The following is a 14,669-nucleotide window of genomic DNA, read 5'->3' as shown; positions in this document are numbered from 1 at the left end:
TACTTTCCACTGAAGGAAACGGGAGATGATCGGTATGCCAGACACCTATGATATCTTTCTAATTGAATGTCGTAATATTGACACGAAGTTTTAGGTATTTTAGAAGTCGATGTACATATATTGAGGCACTTAAAACAAACATTGTGAATTTTACCAAATTGCGTTAGTTGATAATTGCAAACATGCTGTAGATACTTAATTGCTCTTTACAGCGGTTTTTAATGGGGTTTTTTTCTAATCGCTTTCATTGCATCTCTGTTCAGATTTTGCCCTGTACACATTCCCATCTCCTGTCTTGCTGATTAGTATTAGTAATGGCCTATGCCCTTTAATGTACAAGAACATAACCTACTCTACTTTGGAAAAAAAACTAAATCTAAATTGAGAATCCAGCCAATACTTTATAATGACCCTGTAAAAACTAGAGTTTGCAATTAATAAGGTTATGTGCTGTGTGCAACAAGGAAAGTGTTAATTAGATCTAGTTCTGGAAACATACACATCATTAGCAAGTAGCCCTAGATCCACCCACGTCCCCCTTTTAGATAAAGGATATGTCCTTGTAGCACCTCTCCATTAATGACCGGATAAATGTATGCATTATATATGTACATGGTGTGTTGAATTGAAGAGTTACATACATGTGGCGAATTATAAGCAGTGAGTCTGCCTGACTACTTTGGACTTTAAATTAAAATAATGATTTGCGGAAATATACCCTCATTCCCTATTCCAGCTATAGTCTCTCACTTTTTCCCTTGCTGTGTGTTTGAAGATGGAGCAAAGCGCAGTAGGGTGCCCCAGGGAGCCACAGCAAGAGCACTGCATTGTCAATTAGCTTTTTTAGTTTTAATAAAACTGATTCTTACTTACAAAATCTTTCACTTATTAAAATTTTAATTACTAGCGACAGAGCACATTTTCTAAGTACAGAATTCTTTAAAGATTGTCCTAGTAAAGCAAACAGTGATGGCGAAATATATAATAAAAGCAGTATAGCAATGCTACGCACCAGGCCTGCATGGGCTTTGTCTGTGGCCATACCAAGCATTTCAATCTTTATTTGCTAATATTAAACACTGTTAACTTATATAACTCTTTGTTTCGGGTTAAGAGAGAAATTGGCCATTTTATGTGCCTTTAAGTACTGGAAGTATTGATTGCTGTTTTGGTCCTGAGAACAGATTGATTGCAGTTGGTAATAACCTTTAATGGACCAGCGTAGTAGTTCTCAAAGATAAAATACTTTGATTTTAAAACCTGGAAGATTCTTGAACAGGTTTTGAAAATCCTGTCCTTCATGGAGGAGGTTAGCTGGGTAAAGTCCTGGGAATATAATGATAAGGCTATCATCAGAAGTGCTTTTTAAACCTATGGGTGCTGACTATGTTCCACTTTACTCTTAAAATATGACTGCTGGGTACTCGGCCAAGAATGCTGAAGAGCCAAAAATGTGCCGATATTTTTGAAGCACTTAAGAAAAAGATTTTGGCAACTGTTCCTTGAATGTAAGATATGAATACACAACACTAACCACTTTCTTAGTACAGAGGAACTGATGTTTATGTGTTTTATCAGCTATCAAATTTTATTAATTAGGAGTACAAGAAACTACTATTTGACATGAAGGAACAATAGAACCGCGAACATTGAATCCTAAAGCAATTTATTTTTTTGCAAATTAAACTTAATTACAGTGTAACTGATAATGTCTACAATTCTCTAATATAAGTTCTATCTTTTTGGGGGGAATAAAAAAATTATAGATAGATGGATTTACCATAACAACTAGGGTTGGAGCAGTCTAAAGATTTGATCTTAACTATTTCTTGCTTCTTAAGGATCACCAAGTGTTAGCTGCATGGCAAGTTTTTCCACCTACAAAGAATGGAGAGGTCTGCAATTTTTATCGTAGGTACACTTCAACTGTGAGAGACAGAATCTTAAAAACAATCCAGTATGATGTTTCCCCCACCATGCTTCACGGTTGGGACGATGTTCTTAGGGTTGTACTCATTCTTCTTCTTCCTCCAAACACGGCAAGTGTAGATGATACCAAAAAGTTCTATTTTGGCCTCATATGACCACATGACCTTATCCTATGCCTCCTCTGAATCATCCATATGGTCATTGGCGAACTTCAAACAGGCCTGGATATTTTCCGGCATGAGCAGGGGGACCTTGCGTGCCCTGCAGGATTTTAATCCATGGCGGCGTAGTGTGTTACTAACGGTAATATTTGAGACTGTGGTCCCAGCTCTCTTCAGGTCTTTGACCAGGTCCTCCCATATAGTTCTAGGCTGATTCCTGACCTTTCTCAGGTTAATCTTTACCCGACGAGGCGACATCTTGCATGGAGCCCCAGACTGAGGAAGATTGAGAGTCATCTTGTGTTACTTCCATTTTCTAATAATTGTGCCAACAGTTGTTGCCTTCTCACAAAGCTGCTTGCTTATTGTCCTGTAGCCGCCCATCTGAGCCTTGTGCAGGTCTGCATTTTGTCCCCGGTGTTTTTAGACAACTCTTTGGTCTTGGCCATGGTGGAGAGGTTGAAGTGTGATTGATTGTGTGGACAGGTGTCTTTTATACAGGAAACAAGTTCAAACAGGTGCAGTTGATACAGGTAATAAGTGCAGTGTAGGAGGGCTTTTTAGGCCAGAGACACACTGCCATATTTCTCGTGCGAGGATCGCTCGCACCTCTCCTGACCTGACCTTGACAGCTGCATAGAAATCCATCATGCTGTCATGTTCAGGTCAGGAGAGGTGCTGGCCAATTACGAGGTTTATGATGTGATCCTCCCACGAGTTATACGGCAGTGTGTCCCTGCCCTTAAAGAAATACTAACAGGTAGGTGATCAAATACTTATTTCATGCAATAAAATGCAATTTAGTCATTTAAAAATCATACAATGTGATTTTCTGTTTTTTATTTTTATACACTGGTGAAGTGTACCTATGATAAAATTTACTTTGTGGGTCGGAAAACTTGCAAAATCGGCAGTGTATCAAATGCTTATTTTCCCCAGTGTGTGTGTGTGTGTGTGTGTGTGTGTGTGTGTGTGTGTGTGTGTGTACAGTTGAAACCAGAAGTTTACATACACTATATTACACGTATTACATACGCTGCGGAATAGCTGCAGTGCACAAGAAATAGGCTGAACTGGATGGACGCTTGTCTTTTTTCGGCCTTATAAACTATGTAACTATGTAACTATAAAAAGACACACATGCATGTTTTTCTCAATATCTGACATGAAATCAGAATAAACCTTTCCCGTTTTAGGTCAATTAGTATTACCATAATTTTTAATATTTGCCAAATGCCAGAATAATGAGCGAGAATCAATACCCTCTGGCTTCGTATTCCTAGCGGCAAAGCGGCTACCCAAGAGCATGAATCCCTACAATATATAGTCACAATCATGATACATAGCACAAGAAAGATACTATGACAATTGAAGTATGAAAGGATCTCCGTGTTCACAACAATACAAGTATGCCTCACGTCATATATATACGCGTGTGTGGGAATATAATACATATATATACATATATGTGTGTGTGTGTGCATATATAATATATATATATATATATATATATATATATATATATATAGTAGGCATTCACTCGCTCTGGTAGACAATAGGCATTGCAGTTTTGGTCCAAACATGCAGTTTTTATTGCTTTCCACAGGTTGCACAGTGCCAAAACAACAAAATCATAACCATAAATCCCTAGCCTTGTCCATGTGCTAACTAAACCATATAGACCCTGACTACTTTTGACACTGCTGAGCTAGCCTCAGTTCGGTCAAACAAAACTGCTATCGTTCATAGCAACCTCTGATATTTGCAGTTTGGTGCACACGGCCTGTGCAGACCCTTTTCAAAGAGATCCTGACTTGTCTCTCTCTTCAATTTAAAGACACATCTAGTCTGCTCAGCCTCCCCAGCAGACTGCCTTACATAAACACCTAGCCTGTTTATATACAGAGCTAGCCAAGTGTACTAATCAAAACCTGCGGGTTCCTATTCTTCCAGGGTTTTAGCAGGTTGTCATAATGTATGAGAAAGGGCTTCCTTTTTCCTGGTCAGTGTATTTTATAGTTTACCTATGCCATCTTTTCTACCACCTTTATAGGACCCCTGCCACTGGTTAAGGAACCTGTTTTCCCCTGTGGGCACTTACACAAGTACCCAATCTTCAGGTTTAAATTTTCTCACTCGAACCGACCAGTTATACCCCTTGGATTTTTCTTCTTGGACCTTGGGGAGCACTCTTTTATCTGTCCCTACACTTTGTTCCCGTGACACAACAAATCATTATCCCTGGCCCCTTATGGAAACAGACTATTGGCTCCTGGGGAGCCCCATTTACATTTTCCAGAGTACCTTTTACTGTTGAGTACCAAAGTTGTCCTGGGACTCCTCCAGGTCAGGGATATTGGCTTCACTAGATGCTTTCTCATCCTCTTTTCTAGCCAGTACAATGAAGGAAAATAAACAGTTTACATCATGTGACTTTGTTACCATAGCCGACTTCTGGCGGCATACTGGACTACTGGGTGCTACAGCTTTAGTCCACAATTCCCAGAACAAAGGAAAATCTCGACCGATAACAATAGCATGCAACAAGTCTTTGACCATTCCCACTTGGTGGGGCATGGAACCAAAGTCTGTGCATATGTCAACCTGGGCCTTGGGATAGTTCTTGACATCTCCATGGATACCCCTTTCCCAGGGACTAGTACATGTGGAATTGTGGCCCTTGCCAGGGTCACCAAATTCCCTGAGTCCAGAAGTCCCATCACTTGAACATCGTTCAGTCACCAGGCATTCCTGAGGCCAGAAGCCTAGTCAGGATGAGGGACCTCTCTGCTGGCAGGGTAGGCAAAGTAGGAGTAGTGCCGGCCTACGCTGCAGTCCATCGACTCCGAGGTCAAGGGACAAACGGCTGATACAGTCATGGCCGAAAATGTTGGCACCCTTGAAATTGTTCCAGATAATGAAGTATTTCTCCCAGAAAATGATTGCAATTACACTTTTTGTAACACACATGTTTATTTCTTTTGTGTGTATTGTAACAACACAATAAAAGAGAAAAAAAGGCAAATTGGACATAATTTCACACAAATCCCCCAAAAATGGGCTGGACAAATTTGTTGGCACCATTCTAAAAATGTGGGTAAACAACTTTGTTTCAAACACGTGATGCTCGTTCAAACTCACTTGTGGGAAGTAACAGGTGTGGGCAATATTTAAATCACACCCCAAACCAGATAAAAAGGGGAGAAGATGACTCAGTCTTTGCATTTTGTGTTCCACACTAAGGATGGAGAACAGAAAGAGGAGAAGAGAACTGTCTGAGGACTTGAGAACCAAAATTGTTGAAAAGTATCAATAATCTCAAGGTTACAAGTCCATCTCCAGAGATCTTGATGTTCCTTTGTCTATGGTGAGCAACATAAGAAGTTTACAACCCATGGCACTGTAGCTAATCTCCCAGGACATAGAAGGCAGAGAAAAATTGATGAAAAGTTGCGACACAGTATAGTCCGGTTGGTGGCTAAGCAGCCCCAATCAAATTCCAAAGAAATTCAAGCTTTAGACTAACGGTGTATCAGTGTCAGTGCAAACTATCCGTCGACATTTGAATGAAATGAAATGAAATGCTATGGCAGGAGACCCAGGAGGATCCCACTGCTGACATAGACATAAAACATCTAGACTGCAGTTTGCCAAAATATATGTGAGTAAGCCCAAAATCCTTCTGTGAAAGCGTCTTTTGAACAGATGAGACCAAGATCAAGCTTTTTGGTAAAGCACATCATTCTATTGTTTACTGAAAACAAAATGAGGTCTACAAAGAAAATAACACAGAACCTATAGTCAAATATGGTGACGGTACAAAGATGTTTTGGAGTTATTTTGCTGCCTCTGGCACTGAGTGCCTTGACTGTGTGCATGGCATCATGAAATCTGAAGATTACCAATGGATTTATGAGTCACAATGTAGTGCCCAATGTCAGAAAGCTTAGTTTGTGTCCTAGGTCATGGGTCTTCCAGCAGGATAATGACCCCAAATATACTTCAAGAAGCACCCAGAAATGGATGCAAACAAAGCGGTGGTGAGTTCTGAAGTGGCCAGCAATGAGTCTGGATCTAAATCCCATTGAACAACCGTGGAGAGATCTTAAAATTGTTTGGGAGAAGGTGCCTTCAAATTTGAGAGACCTGGAGCAATTTGCAAAAGAAGAGTGGTCCAAAATTCCAGTTGAGAGGTGTCAAAAGCTTGTTGATGGTTATAGGAAGCGAATGATTGCAGTTATTTATTCCAAAGAATGTGCAACCAAATATTAAGTTGAGGGGGCCAACAATTTTGTCCATTTCATTTTTGGGGTTTTGTGTGAAATTATGTCTAATTTGCCTTTTTTTCTGTTTTGTTTTTGTTCCAATACACACAAAGGAAAGGAAATAAACGTGTATAACAAAACATGCCCTTCTAGAGCAAAAAAAATACAAAAAACATTTTTTGTAAATGCTCTGTCTTTTTTATGTTTATTTTCAGGCAGTTCAACTGTTTTGTTACAAGATGTAAAGAAGAAAGTTCACAAGGAAGAAAATAACATTGAGGAATTTAGTGATGTTTCCGATATTGAAATTCCTGGTAAGTAATTGTAATCTATACACAGTGTACAATAACCCATTAACGACCTGTGAATTACATTTACGTTACAGGTCCCTGGCTGTTTTATATTACCGGCATCTGCCTGTAAGAGCAGCGACTGGAGCGAGATTCGATCACTTCTGTTAATCATTTAGATGTCGCTGTTAATCACCAGCTCTTATCTAGCTTTCCCCAGCTCTATTGCAGAGAGTCCATGGGTTATCATGGCAGCCAGGGGCTTTGCCAATGGTTTGCGTAGTCACTACCTTGGTACTCCTGTGAATTTTAGGCAGAGTCTGGGATTCATAGGAAAACAGCAATTACACTATATACTACAATACACCAGTATTATATTATAAGCGACCGGACTATTGCTGGTTGAATTCTGTATGAAGAACTAAAAAGCAAAAATTGAAAATAATGTATATAAAAGTAGAAATTGAAATTAGCCCATTTTTTTGGTATTGTATCCAAAAAAGTAAAATCTATAAAAAAAATGCAATAATTTCAACTGTATGTTTAAATGCCAAAAAGAAAAAAATAATCCTAAAACTAGAATTGCTGTTTTTTTTTTATCTATGCACTTTTTTAAAAATGTAATAAAAAGTGATCAAAATGTTCTGCGTACCCTAAAAATGGTATCAATAAAACTACAACATAGCACGCAAAAAACAATCTCTAACTCGACCCCATGGACAGAAAAATAAACTTATGGGCGACATAAAAATGTTGTCATAATATTTTATTGGTTTAAAAAAAATACATTTTTCTTGTAAGTTGTCATATAAGTTATATTACAAAATCTCAAAAGCAGGGGTGGAATTGCATTTTTCCACCCCACTTGTATTTTCACATTTTTCTTTCTGTTGAATGGTAAACTGAATGGTGTCATTTCAAATTACTACTCATCCCACAAAAAAAAACAAGCTCTCGTATGTCAATGCATGAATAAAAAGTTATGGCTCTTGGAAGAACCTCAGAAAAACGAAAACGCAAAAACAAAAAATGTCCCACGTGCCTAAAGGGTTAAATATGAGAACGAGAACATGAAGCAAGTTCTTTTCTCTTTGCAGGGACATTGCTGCAGTCAGCAGATATAACAGAATACTTTTTTTTTTTCTGTTGAAGTCTAAGTTCAGGGGATGCTATTTTTTTTCTGTAGCTTCCTGATCCTAGTGCAAATCTACTGCACACCAAAATACTTCCTCTGCAACTTCACAGCAGAGATCCAAGTGTCAGCCCCTGATTTTTGCTGTAGATTATGTAGCAGTTACATGTCAGATTTGCAATTTGCAACATTGCAATCCGTACATATTGTTAAGGACGTTTCCAGTTTTGAACGTCAATAGTCCAAAAGCTTGATCTGAAATGTACATTAAAGAGAATTTGTAACCAGGTTTTTGCCACCTAATCTGAGAGCAGCATAATGTAGGAGAAGAGACCCTGATTCCAGCGATGTCTCACTTACTGGGCTGCTTAGTTTACTTACCTTACTGTTGTCTCCTCACACATTCCCCCCATACTGTCATCTCCTCAAACATCCACCCCTTTACTGACATCTCCTCACATATTTCCCTATTCTTATCTTCACCCTCATACTGTCATCTCCTCACACATTCACCCCTTCCACCTTATTGTCATCTCCTCACATCCTCACATATTTCCCTATTCTCATCCCCCCCCATACTGTCATCTCCTCACATATGCACCCCTTCCACCTTACTGTCATCTCCTCACATATTTACCTATTCTCATCTCCCCCCATACTGTCATCTCCTCACACATCCACCCCTCTTACTGTCATCCAGGGCCGGCGTCAGCTCCCGGTGCACCCGGGCAAGTGCCGGGGCCCTGAGCAGGTGGGGGTCCACTCGCGGTCGGGCACCCCGCCGGGCTATAAGCGGAGGAGAGCGGTGCCAGCACCCGCCCTTCTTCCTCGCTTGCTCAGGGCCCCAGCAGCTGGATACTTACCTCTCCCTGTGCCTCCACAGCAGGGTCGGCGTCAGCACCCGGTGCACCCGGGCAAGTGTCGGGGCACTGAGCATGCGGGGGGCCTACTCGCGGTCGGGCACCCTGCCGGGCTATGGGCGGAGGAGAGCGGTGCCAGCGCCCGCCCTGCTCCCCCACTTGCTCAGTTCCCCGGCAGCCGGTTACTTACCTCTCCCCGTGGCACTGCAGATCCGCTGTCTTCCTGCTGTGCGCTCCCTGTGACGTCTCAGGTCAGAGGGTGCGGTGGAGCTGGAGCCCAGAGTTGAGCAGTGGCAGCAGGTGAGGAGGAGTGAGGTGAGTATTTGATTATTATTTTTTTTAATGTATGGAGGCATGGGGCATTATATGGGGGAGGGTGACATCCTGCATGGGGCATTATATGGGGTGGGGGTGACCTCCTTCATGGGGCATTATAAAGAGGGGGGTGACATCCTGCATGGGGCATTATATAGTAGGGGAAAGGGACATCCTGCATGGGGCATTATATGGGGGGGAAAGGGACATCCTGCATGGGGCATTATATGGGGGGGAAAGGGACATCCTGCATGGGGCATTATATGGGGGGGAAACGGACATCCTGCATGGGGCATTATATGGGGGGGAAACGGACATCCTGCATGGGGCATTATATGGGGGGGTGACATCCTGCATGAGGCATTATATGGGGGGTGACATCCTTCATGGGGCATTATATGGGGGGGAGAAGTGACATCCTGCATAGGGCATTATATGGGGGGTGACATCCTGCATGGGGCATTATATGGGGGGTGACATCCTGCATGGGGCATTATATGGGGGGGAGAAATGATATCCTGCATGGGGCATTATATGGGGGGGAGAAATGATATCCTGCATGGGGCATTATATGGGGGGTGACATCCTGCATGGGGCATTATAAGGGGTGAACAGCCTGCATAGGGCATTATGTGGGGAGAACAGCCTGCATGGATCATTATATAGGGGTCGGTATCCTGTATGGAGCGTTATATGGGGGCCAGTAGACTGTACGGAGCGTTATATGGGTGCCAGTATCCTGTACGGAGCGTTATATGGGGGCCAGTATTCTGTATGGAGCGTTATATGGGGGCCAGTATTCTGTATGGAGCGTTATATTGGGGCCAGTCTTCTGTAAGGAGCGTTACATGGGGGCCCATATCCTGTACGGAGCATTATATGGGGGCCAGTATCCTGTACGGAGCGTTATAGGGGGGCTAGTATTCCGTATGGAGCGTTATATGGGGGCCAGTATTCTGTATGGAGCATTTTATGGGGGCCAGTATACTGTGTGGAGCGATTCGCCGGTTTCTGAGCTATTGTGGAATTTACAATAGATATCACTCATGTAATGTAAGAAGTGAAATCTTTGCATTGTACTATACCTATATTTCTCTGCGGTATCTGTGCATCATGAATCGTGGTATGTGTTAAAGGGGCCCACTGAGACTCTTTCGCCCAGGGCCCACAAAAACCTGGAATCGACCCTGCTGTCATCTCACATATTTACCTATTCTCATCTCCCCCCATACTGTCATCTCCTCACACATCCACCCCTTCCCGCTTTACCGACATCTCCTCACATATTTCCCTAATCTCATCCCCCCCATACTGTCATCTCCTCACACATCCACCCCTTCCCCCTTTACCGTCATCTCACATATTTACCTATTCTCATCTCCCCCCATACTGTCATCTCCTCTCACATTTACCCCTTCCTCCCTTTCTGTTGTCTCCTCACATATTTACCTATCCCCCCCCCACCATACTTTAATCTCCTTACACTCCCCCCTCAATGAAACTCCTGTGTCTTCAGCTTCATTGGAGTGCCTACTTTGCCACCAACCACCTCATATGCAGCGCATTTGTGACATCGGCAGCGTTATCAGCTGATGTCACCCTGACCCAGATGTCCCGGCGGTCAGGGCTTCATTTGTACTCTTACCTGAAAGACACGAGTACACTTGAATTCAGATATTCGGTGGTTCACTGCTTCTCTGAGCCAGTTATCAGTTTGATAACCGGCTGGGAGAACAGACGAATCCCACTCCCAGAGGGCGGTAAAATGCCATCGCCAGGGAGATGCATCAGACCTCCGCATTACGCAACCTGATCATACCCTCACTCCAGCTACACGTGGGACAAATGCCACATGTGCCCCCTTTAGATACATCTCTGCTAAGCAGTGTTATTCTCTTTGTGATATAACATGTAATATTATTAAAGGGCATATCCAAAACTTTAAAAAAAGGTATGTAGTTGCTAACAGAGGCAACTACCTGTCTGTCATTGACCGCTCCTGCCAGAGATTCAACAGCTCCCTGTCAACAGAGCAGCAGTTTCTCTTCCTGTTGACAGGGCGGGACTTCTGGCATCATGCTGATTGACAGCTGGCTCTCTGCTGCCTAATTGGGGGAGCCAGCTGTCAATCAGCATGAAGACAGTACCGCCCTGTCAACAGGAAGAGAATCCGCTGCTCTGTTGACAGGGAGCAGCTGAATCTCTGGCAAGAGCCATCAATGACGAATGCCAGGTACAACAGTCAGGTAGTTGCCACTGTTAGCAACTACATACCTTTTTCTTTAAAATCCCGAAAAAACCCTTTAAGTCTCACCTGGTGAGGTGGATGCTTGAAGTCCCTGGTCTTGAGCAGTATTGACAAGATGAGCCAGTAAAGCAGGAGGGTTGAGTCGATGTAAAGTGGTGTCAAAAATGAAATGTGTTGTAGAGAACAAGACAAACTAGTGGAGCAGAACTGAAACAACAAGGACTGATGTAGCAACTGAGTACATGAGTTGGAGCAGTGAAGACTTATAGCAGTGCTGGAACAACGCTGTAGCAAAGTTAGAACAGTGATGACTGATGTAGCAGAGCTGGATCAATGAAGTAGCAGAGTTGTTACAGCAGAGGCTGATAGCAGTGCTGATACAACAATGTAGTGAAGTTATAGCAGTTGATCAATGATGAAAGTTGTATAGCAAGTTCCAAAGAGTAGTTGCAGGTACATGCTTGAATACTCTGGCGGTGTCCTACAACCTGAGCAAGGTTGCATAACCCGACAAGATGATATTACAGGAGTGCGTTGGTCCCTATGAAAATAATAAGGTTGAATAAACCTTGAAATCCCTGCAAAATTGCAAATAAACAAAATTTGTTAGTGTGTAGTTGGAATCGCAGATCTTTTCGACAAAGCTTGTACCAAAGTATGGTTAGTAATATTACACAACTGTACATGTGGACCTTCCACCCGTTTTTTTCCATTTGAAACTGATTCAGTAAACAAATGATAGTTCCTTTTCAAATGAATGAAAAACGGTTGGCTAGTTAATGGATCCATTTTCTATAGTCTTGAATGTTAAAAAAATGGATCCAGTTGAAACAAAACTTTTTTTTAACAGACAAAAAGGTTGTGTCTGCGCAACTTTTTTGTGAACGGATTGCTGCTGGATCCATTCTCACGGATGGTTAATGGCCGTGTGAACATGGCCTTACAGAGTGTTCATCACTATTAACAATCTTTTCACATGATTGATGATAAATGCTAAGTTGATGGTGGTCCCACTACTAAGTGAACTGCAACCATATGGTTATGACTTGCAGAATATAAGTTTATGGTGTGCTTAGTCTGCTTTATCTTTATCTTCTGTAAGCTTGTATGGAGCTGACCATTAACATGCTTGAAAAAAAAAAGGAAAATGTTTTGTCTCCATACTGACTTTTAACATTAAAATACGCCGTTCTTTATTAAAGATCCAGTGAAATATTGCCGTACACTGCACAGGAAGCACAAACAGGCTTTGAACGCAAGCAGTGTTTTTATTCCTGGTGTCACGACTCTGTTGTCAGATTAACTGGGTCCAGGGGCTTTTTCCTTGTCCCTAACACTAGGGGCGCCCTAGCTATCTCAATTTGTTTGTGTAGGCGCCGCCTCCGGCGGCCATTTTCCCGGAGTTAGTCGCATAGAAAACAAGGAAGCGCGGGGGCTCCGTACTCACAAAATGTCGGCGGAGCCCCCGCACCGCCGAGGACCGTCAAACACGCCTCCTACCACCCAAGAACTTGCAGCATCGCCTTGCAGCGTCGAACCTCCGGACACCCCCTCCTCCGAGAGCAGGACCCGCAGCGTTACCCACAGTATCACCCGACTCCTGCCACCGCCGGCCCTCTGGTAAGCTACTTTCGGTCTATAACACGCACCCCAATTTTCACCCAAAATTTGGGAGGAAAAAAGTGTGTTTTAAATTTGGTACAGATTTATTGTGTGTGTGTTGGGTGATGACTGCATGCTTGTAGGGATGTGTTGTCAGATATGGGCTTTCCATCAATGTTGATGTCTGTAGTCTGGCCGTTAATCCACTTTAGTTCTAAATCTAAAAAAGTGACAGTGTTATTATTGTGTCTGTGCATGAAACTAGGATTGTTGTTGATATATCTCATAAGGCCACAGCCCCACTATCCATATTCGGTCAGTATTTTTTCTCAGGAGTGGGAACCAAAACCAGGAGAGGAACAATCAGAGAAAAGGTATAATAGAAACAAGTCACCAATTCTGCATTTATCACCCACTCCTGGTTTTGGCTCCCACTCCTGAGAAAAAATACTGACCAAATACTGACCAGTGGGGCCGTGGCCTTACAGACATATTGGTGCTCCAAATAATTAGTACATCGTGAATGTATCTGCCATATTAGCAGATCGCGGTATAGAAATGATTGTCCAGTGTGAATATAAGTTTCCTCCCACTGAGCCATGATCAATTTTGCCCCCTTTTAAACACCTATTGCAATAAAAACTTATTGTCAAAGGTAAAATAATCATTTGTCATGATGAGAAAAAAACTATTATTTAAGATGATAATTTAAAGCTTCCATAGATATGTTGTAGATACTTGATCATTACTTTATACTACTACATCTTATCCCAGTTGTTCTTAGCTATAAAACTACAAATCTGAAACTTATCCTATGGGTAGTTTCACATGAGCGTTTAAAAAAAGGGGCAGAGTTTCATCCAGAAGAGTGGGACGAGAGAATCGGGCGCTGTATGCAAATGACCATCAGCTCAAACTTTGCTGTGAGCCGAGTGTCATTTTACTGTGCTTCGATTCTCTCGCATGAGAGATGCGCAGCACAGGTGCAGAGGAGACAGAGAAAGTGATTTCTCCATCTCCTCTATTGCCCGCGGTAATCGGACTGCACTTGGATGATATCTGTGTGCAGTCCAATGTTTCACAGGCACCCATAGACTTGTATGGGTACGCGTGAACCAATTCTCTGATGCACTCGCAGCATGCTGGGATTGTTTTCTCATGTCGAATTGGCATAAGAAAATAATTGCAGATCTGCACTGCCCCATAGTATAACATTGAGCCAAGTGCTATCCGATAAAACATCAGATAGCACTCGCCCGAGTTATACGCTCGTGTGACCGAGCCCTTATGGAGAAAAGGCTAGGTCATTAAAAAAAAAATGCAAAAATGTAAAGAAATTCTAAACCTAAAATTGGATGTTTAAATGAAACAAGAAATATAGTTGCCCTCACTGTTTGCTAGTTTGCAGCATTTTAGGACAGATGAGGCAGGCTTCTGCTGCAGCCAGACACACGACAGTTAGGAGGGGGGATATGACTGAACTCCTGGGACACACAGAGATTTTTTTATATATTTTTTAATTTTAATATGAGACAAAATAAAATCAAAGAATAGGAGGAATTAAGGAGGAATTGCTGAATTTTTTTCTAACTATTTTGTGCATTTTCTCTGTTTAGTGTTCTTTTAACACCATAACAATTGCAGATACGCCTTTTTACGGTGGCCTTTAAAGGGCATTAATGAGGAATAATTGAATAACGCCCCCGAAAAAAACGTCAAAAGAATCACGGAAAGCTGTTTCGCTGCAAAAAACAAAAAAAACCTCAGCTTTTATGTAAAAATAAGCTAAAAACCTGACACATTATTGTTATTGTCGGAACTATAAATCTGTCATGTTATTTATCCCGTACAGCAAACCATGAAAAAA

General features: G+C 42.1%; 1 protein-coding gene across 4 annotated transcripts in view; it reads left to right on the top strand.

Annotated features, from left to right (window-relative positions):
* Positions 1-14,669, top strand: part of KIZ (kizuna centrosomal protein) — a 194,446-nt gene that overhangs the window by 125,247 nt on the left and 54,530 nt on the right. For all 4 annotated transcript variants that reach the window (XM_073672453.1, XM_073672452.1, XM_073672454.1 and 1 more), the window contains one exon: positions 6,571-6,669. In XM_073672453.1, the coding sequence (XP_073528554.1) occupies positions 6,571-6,669 (99 nt within the window). The remainder of the gene's footprint in view (positions 1-6,570; positions 6,670-14,669) is intronic.

This window comes from Phyllobates terribilis, unplaced genomic scaffold, assembly GCF_046119375.1.
Source record: "Phyllobates terribilis strain yellow unplaced genomic scaffold, ASM4611937v1 Scaffold_3__8_contigs__length_932513732, whole genome shotgun sequence".
Classification (NCBI taxonomy): domain Eukaryota; kingdom Metazoa; phylum Chordata; class Amphibia; order Anura; family Dendrobatidae; genus Phyllobates; species Phyllobates terribilis.
The sequence above is the reverse complement of the archived record's forward strand: the minus strand, read 5'-3'. Positions and strand labels throughout refer to the sequence as shown.